At 45.1% G+C, this 9,455-nt stretch overlaps 1 protein-coding gene across 1 annotated transcript in view; it reads left to right on the forward strand.

The window, feature by feature from the left end:
- Positions 1-8,095: 8,095 nt before the first annotated feature.
- The window catches only part of kremen1 (kringle containing transmembrane protein 1), a gene marked incomplete at both ends in the record, with an annotated part of 85,383 nt that continues 84,023 nt past the window's right edge, over positions 8,096-9,455 (forward strand). The window contains one exon of the mRNA XM_084439309.1: positions 8,096-8,177. Coding sequence (XP_084295435.1) covers positions 8,096-8,177 — 82 coding nt within the window. The remainder of the gene's footprint in view (positions 8,178-9,455) is intronic.

Below are 9,455 nucleotides of genomic sequence, written 5' to 3' on the forward strand. Positions count from 1 at the left end.
AGCGATTTAAACAGTCTTTGAAGGTCAGACTGAAAGCTCTCCCAGGAGAAATGCACTCCAAATTCAAAGAATATGTTCAAAGAATTCAATGGATTCCGTTTCTGGAAAACAAGATCTGTTCGGAGAACTTTGAAAACAAGAGGGGAGGCTTTTACAACCTGCCATTCCACCCCAGTGCAGGAGGGTCAAAGGTCATGTTGCCCTTGCTGAACCTGGTTAAACAAACTACAACACCAAAGCATGGGTCCCCCCCCCCCCCCCCCAATCTGGACTGGATACTGAGAGTATTCCCAGCTAGCAATCATTTGTTCTAAGAATGTTCTAAGAATGTGAAAACATTAGCAGAATGTGTTGGGAATGTTCCCCAATGTTGTGGGAACATTCCCTGCTAGCTGGGTTAGTACTGAGGTGTGTTGAGTCTCTCTCTGTTCCTCTCTCCCTAATTTACTCTCTCTCTCTGTTTCTCTCTCTCTCTTTCTGTCTTTTCTCTCTATCTCTTTCTTTCTCTCTCTCCCTTTCTCTCTTTCTTTTTTCTCTGCCCCACCTCCATCTGGGCTTGGCTGTTTCCTGTTGTACCAGTTGGTGATCTGTGACGGTGCGCCCTGCGGGGACGTGCCCCTCACTGAGGTTCCCACAGACTAGAGCTGGACCCATTTTGGGCTGGAGCCATTTTGTTTTGACTGGAGGTGGTATGTTCTTGGGCCAACAGGGTTTCAGAAGCCAAGTAGCTGTTTAAATGATGATGATGATGATGACGAGGATGTCAAACAATGAATGTCGTTCATCCTCATCATCATCATCCTCATTATAATCAAAAGAATTGCCAGAGTTGCCAAACTTGAAATAACATGAAATACAATCAAGCTTCACTATCCATCACATCCTTCCCTCATTTTACAGACTGCTGTGAAGATGGCAGAATGATGCTGTCCAGCCATTCTAATAGCCTCCACCTTAACGGCCTTACAGAGAGTTCCTGTCGATGCTGATGTCAAACTGAGACACTCACAGACGTCCAATGGGGAGACAGGGTCAGAGACAAGGGGGCGGAGACAGCGCAGCTTTGTTGATCTTCTGCTCCAATGGCGAGTGCATTCATGCCAACTCACAGCCAATCAGATTTGACACCGGGGCTTATCCTCGCCATTGAAGAAGGCAATAACATGGCCGTCATCTCTCTGCTAGAGCCTCGACCAACAGACAGATTTAGCTCCAAATAATCTCTGAAATTTATCTAAACATATGACCACATTTTCCCTCCAATTTTGGTGTGGTTATATAACCAGATATTGGCTGCTGTACCCTCCAGAGGACTTAATTTGATTTTGTAGACATTTACATTTTAGCCATTTACCCGACGCTTCTATCCAAAGCGATTTACAATAGGTACATTTGTCTAGAGTAAGTGAACCGACTACATCATCAGTAAAGCCTTCTATAAGTCACCAGTAGAGCTAGTGTAACCCATGTTAAGGGTATGCCCAGGGCGGGATTCGATACCACACTCCTACGATCTCACCCGCTTGTGAGTCAGACACACTAACCGTTGCGCCAAGAGGGATGTCGTCCTTGGAGGGGCTGTTAGTGCTCTTTTCACCATTATACCTGGGACTCGAGGACATTTTTATTTGGTTACACTACAAAAAGGAAGAGTTTTTTCTTTGTATGTTTGTAAAATAATGACGTCAAAAGAATACCCTCCACCAAGCAGAGCTACTGTAACAATGACAGTCTTGAAGTTCTACTGAAGTTCTAATGACAGTCTGAATTAAAGTTCTACTAAAGTTACCCAAAAAAAACACTGAGAGACCTCAGCTCATTCAAAACTCTGCAGCTCGACTATTAACCAGAACCAAGAGGAGAGAGCACATTAGTCCAGTCTTAGCTGCTCTACATTGGCTTTCGGTAACATTTAGAGTTGATTTTAAGGTCCTCCTCATACGTATACAAAGCCCTTAATGGGCGAGGACCAAGCTACATTGCTAACTCTTTTGTCAACTACATGCCTTCAGGAACACTGCAATCATCCACTGCTGGTTTACTAGAAGTTCCCAGTAGGAAGAAGATCAGGAGTGCAGCCTTTGTCAATTATGGTCCAAAGCTATGGAACACAATATCTACAGTATAGATATCGGGGAAGCCAGCTCGCTAAATACTATAGACATATCCTATCTTTACTTTAGCTTTTAACTAGCTCCTTTTGCACTTGCGTACTACTCATGGATGTATTAATAGAACGGTACTACTGCACTTTTTTTCTTTATCTTCTTTTAATGTTTTATCTTCAATCTTATTTTTCCTGCTTTTGTTCATTTTGTCATTTTATGTATTTTTAGAACCCCTCTATCATTTTATGTTTTAGAACCTCTCTATCTACCCCCAACCCCTCTCTCTACCCCCAACCCCTCTCTCTACCCTCCAACCCCTCTATCTACCCCCACAACCCCACTATCTACCCCCCCAACCCCTCTATCTACCCCCCAACTCCTCTATCTACCCCCCAACCCCTCTATCTTCCCCCCAACCCCTCTATCTACCCCAACCCCTCTATATACCCCCCAACCCCCTCTATCTACCCCCCAACCTCTCTATCTTCCCCCCAACCCTCTATCTACCCCCACAACCCCTCTATCTACCCCTCAACCCCTTTATCTACCCCCACAACCCCTCTATCTACCCCCAACCTCTATATCTACCACTCAACCCCTCTATCTACCCCCCCAACCCCTCTATCTACACCCACAACCCCTCTATTTACCCTCCCCTCTATCTACCCTCAACCCCTATATCTTCCCCCAACCCCTCTATCTACCCTCCAACCCCTCTATCTACCCCCACAACTCCTCTATCTACCCCCAACCCCTCTATCTACCCCCAACCCCTATATCTTCCCCCAACCCCTCTATCTACCCTCCAACCCCTCTATCTTCCCCCCAACCTCTTTATCTACCCCCAACCCCTCTATCTACCCCCAAACCCCTCTCTCTATCCCCCAACCCCTCTAATTACCCCCCAATCCCTCTATCTACCCCCCCCCCAACCTCTCTATATAGCCCCCAACCCCTCTATCTACCCCCAACCTCCTCTCTCTATGCCCTCCCCCCCTCTGTTCTCTCTCAGGGTTGGAGATAAAGCATAGTGGTGTTATAATAACCAAGCATTCCAGAGGGTGTCACCCCAGGCTTAATTAGAGGGAGAGAGATGGAAGGATGAGATGGATGAGTGCTATGTGTGTCAGAAAGAGAGGAGGGGAGAGAGAGATAGAGAGAGGGGGGGTTGCTGGCTGCTGGTTGCATGTGCAGGTGGCTAAGTGTAAACTGGAGCTTTTATCTTTTAGCTTTGAACAAGGAGGGGGCTCAGGGGCTGTTGGGAGTGTGAAGGGAGACGGGGCCATGGAGGGTAGGGGCGGGTGGGAGGGAGGGTGGGTTCGAGATATGGCCAGAGGCAATCGTTTGTCAAGAGGTCCCCCTCTTCAAATGAGCTGTGCTGGGTTCAGTCAGTGCAGGATGATGTGCGTTGCGTTATTGTGTGTTCCCTCTAATGAGGTGTGTATCACACAGACAGTCACAGGGGGCTTTGGGCCGGAGTCTGGCCTCACAGACAACTACCAGATGCCTAAGTTGAGTAATCACAATGATTCATTGTGACCCCCATAGGCCACGCATAGGCAGGGATGGTCGGACTGTGTGTGTGTGTGTGTGTGTGTGTGTGTGTGTTTGTTTTTAATTGAAGTAATGACTCCAGAAGTGGCAGAAGCTTTGGCATCGAGGGGAACAAAACAGATCTGAACTGAACTCAACAGAACTGAACTAAACTCAACAAAACTGAACTCAACAAAACTGAACTCAACAGAACTGAACTAAACTGAGCTGAACTCAACAAAACTGAACTCAACAGAACTGAACTAAACTGAGCTGAACTCAACAAAACTGAACTCAACAGAACTGAACTAAACTGAGCTGAACTCAACAAAACTGAACTCAACAGAATTGAACTAAACTGAGCTGAACTCAACAAAACTGAACTCAACAGAACTGAACTAAACTGAGCTGAACTCAACAAAACTGAACTCAACAGAATTGAACTAAACTGAGCTGAACTCAACAAAACTGAACTCAACAGAACTGAACTAAACTGAGCTGAACTCAACAAAACTGAACTCAACAGAACTCAACAGAACTGAACAGCACTGGACTGAACAGAACTGAACAGAACTGAACTGAACTGAACTGAACTGAACTGAACTGAACTGAACAGAACAGAACTGAACTGAACTGAACTGAACTGAACTGAACTGAACTGAACTGAACTGAACTTAACTTAACAAAACTGAACTCAACTGAACAGGATTGAACAGAACTTAACAAAACTGAACTCAACTGAACAGGATTGAACAGAACTGAACAGAACTGAACTGCTCCGACAGCAAAAACTCAAGTGACTCAAAATTGAAGTCAGACAAGGGTGGGGACTGAGTAATCAGGCTCATCTTCTATTCTGTCAATCTCTATCAATGTGAAATATAACAGAACTTTTGGAAGTCATTCTCAAACTTTCTCAGTTTTGAATTGTCGTATAATGGGTATATTACCAGATGTTACTGTCGGATCTGTGTACAGTCAGAACGTCCTGGTTGGTTCTGATACGTCTGTGTACAGTGCAGTACTTCCTGGTTTCACTCTCCAGCTAGAGCCCTGAGGTCATCCAATGAGATACTTTTAGATGTCCCAAGGTCTAGACTAAAGACTAAAGGCGAATAGGCTTTTGCGGTGGCTGCCCTGAAACTGGAACAGCCTGCCACTGCAAATTCAGTCTGCCAGACCCTGAGATATTTAAATCATGGCTGAAGACTCACCTTTTTTCATTGGCTTCTGAGGCTTTTTAAGAGGCGGGGATCTGTATCCAACTTTGGGGGAGACATTTACATTGAAATTTTGCAAGAGTATTTTTTTTGGGGGGACATCTCTCTACACCGCTGTATGGTCATTTGAATGCCACTACCCCAATCTAAATATTGGGGGGGACTATTTTAATGATCTCAAATATTTGGGGATCCTGACCCCCCCAGGATCCCCGCCCCTGCATACATCGCTGGCCCTGTTGTGACTGTGTAGTTTGAATCGTGCACTTTTATGTATTCTGTATGGTCTGTTTTTTATACTGTGAAGCACTTTGGTGCAACCTCGGTTGATTTTAAATGTGCTATATAAATAAAGGTGACCTTGACCATGACCTTCTCTTTTCCGACGAAGCGGCTCATCAAACGAGACTATCCTGTTGTCAGGCCAACAGGAAATAAGAACGTGACACACCCCCGTGCCCTCTCGTTCGTGAACAATCCTCCCTCCTGATCCAGACGGTGCTACTGTATACGGTACTGTACCTCTCATTTGCAAGGCAGAGACGTTCTACTCCGAAGTATCCGGGCTGCGATCCCCGTGGAAGATAGTCAGCAGGGAGGAGAGCGGGGAGTGTCGGATCGCCGAGCGCAGATGTCAGTGTTTCATCAGTGGGGAACGAGAGGTGGATGGAAGACAAAGCAGAGGGTTATTGTAACTCCAGCAGACCACAAGGAATGCACCCAGGCAGCGTGTACAGACAGGACAGGCCCACACGTGATCTCACACACACACACACACACACACACAATGACGCGCCTGCACACACTACACACATGCGCGCTTACGCACACACACACACACACACACACACACGCACACATTTGCACACACCCACCCACCCACACAAACACAGGAGACAAAGGGAACCTACTCCCTGCCTATCTCTCTGGTAGTTTATGTTGTGCTACAGTACATACAGTATGCTGTTGACATAAAATGTTTTTGATGTTTATTTTGGCTGATCGATTTGATTGGTTTGATTCATTCATAACGTATAGGCTAGCTTTTTATTATCCATTATTCTATAACCTATGTTTATCCATGATTTTCAGCACTGAATCAGTCAACAATGTCATTTTGAATCACGCTTGGCAGCCCGGCCTATATGTCAACACTGTAATGGGTAGAGACGCTTGAGTGGCTGCTTCTGCTGGGACTGGATCTCCAAGCTACTTCGTTACATTTCTGAAAAGGGCAAACTTCACGCTCCATCGCTCCCCGGGATGCTCGTCCAGATCCCTGAGGTTCTGGCCACTGTGTCATATTTGTGGAGACTAGTGAGATCATGATGGAGTTCTATTTCCAGGGTCTGGACTGTGTGTGAATGTGTGCTGTAGCAGTACAGGTCAGCCATCCCCCTCCCTCTGTGGGGGCCTACATGAACACAAGGGGGCGCTGTTCTGCACCCCATGTTGGGGGACAGCTGTTGAGACACCTCCTCCAAACCTCGGACCTCTACTCCTGTACTCTCCACGTGTCTGAACAAGACAGCTTCATGCTAGAGATCACAATAGAATATAAATAGTGTCATCAAACGCTTCTCTGAGGCCTGCCAGGTTAGCCTTATATAGCCTGAAATAGCAAACAATCAACTCAGAGAGAGGCTATTGATTTCATTCCAGGTTGTTTTGTATCGATTGCTGTACTTTTCTGTTTTCTTTTGAAGCACATGAAAATTGTAGAGAGGCTAATATTATGGTCCACTTTGTCACAGAATTGAACTCACTGACTGTGGAACCGTCTCCATGTGTTCTATAGAGAATTGTGTATAACAGAATAAGGTTCTTAAAGTGCTGTTTGAAACTCTAAATGCTTTGTTAAATTTTAAAAAAAAAAAGGGTTCAATTGTATCTGAAGCATAGGCTAGTTCCAGGTTATCTGAAGCATAATCTTGGAGCAACATTTCACTGTTTTTGTTTTTAATTGAAGTAATGACTCCAGAAGTGGCAGAAGCTTTGGCATCGAGGGGAACAGAACAGATCTGAACTCAACAGAACTGAACTAAACTGAGCTGAACTCAAAAAAACTGAACTCAACAGAACTCAACAGCACTGGACTCAACAGAACTCAACAGAACTGAACAGAACTGAACTGAAAAGAATTGAACAGAACTGAACTTAACAAAACTGAACTCAACTGAACAGGACTGGACAAAACTGAACTTAACAAAACTGAACTCAACTGCTAGCTGACTGAATTCACATACATGTGACAAATAAAGGGAATCTTCAATCAACAGGGTTCCATAGTAAACTGTTCTAAATGTTCTATGGCATTCTTTTCTTCATTCTAAGCGAGCACCTTGATCTTTGCGTACCAGACACAGTGTTCTGAGCAGAGGGAACACACCCCTCAAAACGACAATCAGCTGTTTCTACACTATTGATCCCCTCCCCTCTGTCTGGCTGCACCAGGCCGAGCGGGCAGTCCTTCAGGGTCAGGAGACCATCGCACGTGTGTGGCACAGAGACCTGAGCAGCCCTGAGAAGGACAGATAAAGAGCCAGTTCTCCTAACCCTAACCCTCTTTTGTTTGTCCCTACTAGGCTACAGCCACCGTGGTGAAAACTTCCCATGTGTCTGCTAGCTGCTGAGAGTGGGAAACGAGTCAAAATGATAGCCTATTGATCAATGAATGTGATTGATCTTCGTTATAACTGAACTTGATTCGTTATGCCATGTAGGTTACAATGTTTTCAATATCATTGTTACCTTTTCATCCACTCAGAAAGTGTCAAAGCATGCTCACCTATATAGTGAACAGGCAGGCAGTTTATAACTCCTCGAATTATGATCACATTATAACGTTAAGGAAAGATGAAGTCTAGTAGTCACACTAGGGAATTGTGTCTACCCCCCCCCCCCCTCGCCCTCTCTCTCTCTCTCTCTCTCTCTCTCCCCTTCCATGCCCAACTGCAGGTTGAATCTATTGCCCCGATTTCCTGTCACATGATTCGAAATTGGATCCCTGCTTTCTACTATCTCTCTCTCGTGTGTATACGGAGTGTAGACCTGCCTTGAAGTTCACAGACTTTTAACGCGGACCCAGAACTACACCTCCGCACACCGAACCTCCGCATCCGTCCGCGAGGGCACTCTCGAACCAGTTCACCTGCGACCGAGAGCTCTCCGTTAACGGAACACGTCCGTACCCGGTCGGTACCCCGAGTCCCGCTCTCCCGACTTCAGCGAGCGATGGATTCCTCATTGACAATCTCCGCTGCTATTCTCCTGGCTGGGTTTCTATCTTCGACAGCTCTGAAACAATTCGAGACTGGTAAGTTGGTGAACAACTTTGTTTCCTTTTGTGGTCCCTTTCATCTCATTTGTCTACCGATAGCCTCGTCTGGCCAGTCTCTTTGCTAAACTTTACGCTGCGTATTGCATTGAGGAGTAGGCTACGTCTTTGCCTTGCCGCTCAATGGTTAGATTTAAGATAAAATAGCTTACGTGAATATTACGTTTGCTAAATCCTATTTATCCGCCTATCTACAGCACTATGATGCGGGCTACATAGTCAATTCCAACACCAAAGCAGCTGTCTGTGCTGGCCGGACTGTGAGTATTGACATGTTTTGCACTGTGTCCGAGGCGCACACAACTACACTATGAACCAGACACACAATTGATTGGTGTAGTAGCCTATTGTGTATTCAAGTGGCCAGAAGTTTCATGTCTTGTGACATTATTATTGGATAGATTTAAAAAAAATAATCTATATTGACATTGTAATAGACTATGCTGTCTAGCCTACTGCATTAATGCAATATTGTCAATTGCCAATTGTGTAGGCTATACTGTTATAGTCATACATGAGGCAGCTTGCTGCTTGATTAGGCCGCTATCAAACGTGCCTATTGGCTGTACGTAGCCCACTAGCGTAGTAGCCCACACCGTGATCAGACCATCTACCCGCATCCATGTGGACTTGATGCATGACTTGTAATACTCTCAGACACTCGCTCATCCGACTGTCACCAACAATGCATTTTGTTGCCTATTGACGATGAACCTGGTAGGGCACTGATGCAAACAGTTTTCAGATCGCACAAAATGGGATTGTATTCCGTTTCCAAACGTGCCTTTCTCTCAGCGCAAAAATAATTAGTTTAGTATGAATTTGTAATAATGACGACCACATAAACCGAACTTCTCTGCTGTAATTTGCGATGTGTTTCATGTTGAAACAGCAAATCCCCATGCTTTTCTTTTTAATTTTTTTGTTTCTTAATTATACCCTTTGATTCAAATTAGAGGTTCCGCCATCTGGACTGGTGCGTAAGTACTCCCATGTGTACCTACGTATTAACCATGTATTTAAAGAAGACGTGGTATTCGTATTCCCCGTTTTCAAGCTGAGGAGAAATAACACGACCGCGGAATAAACGTATAGGCTACAATAAAAAATCACAGTTCAAATCGATTACAATATATATATTCCTGTAAACATTATTGTGTGGTGTGTCTGTGTGCACATGCGCGTGCGTGTGTATGCGCGTGCGTGTGTGAGAGAGCGTTTGTGTGTGTGTGTGTGCATGTGTGTGTGTGTGTTGTG

Source organism: Borostomias antarcticus (assembly GCF_949987555.1).
Source record: "Borostomias antarcticus genome assembly, chromosome: 6".
NCBI lineage: Eukaryota > Metazoa > Chordata > Actinopteri > Stomiiformes > Stomiidae > Borostomias > Borostomias antarcticus.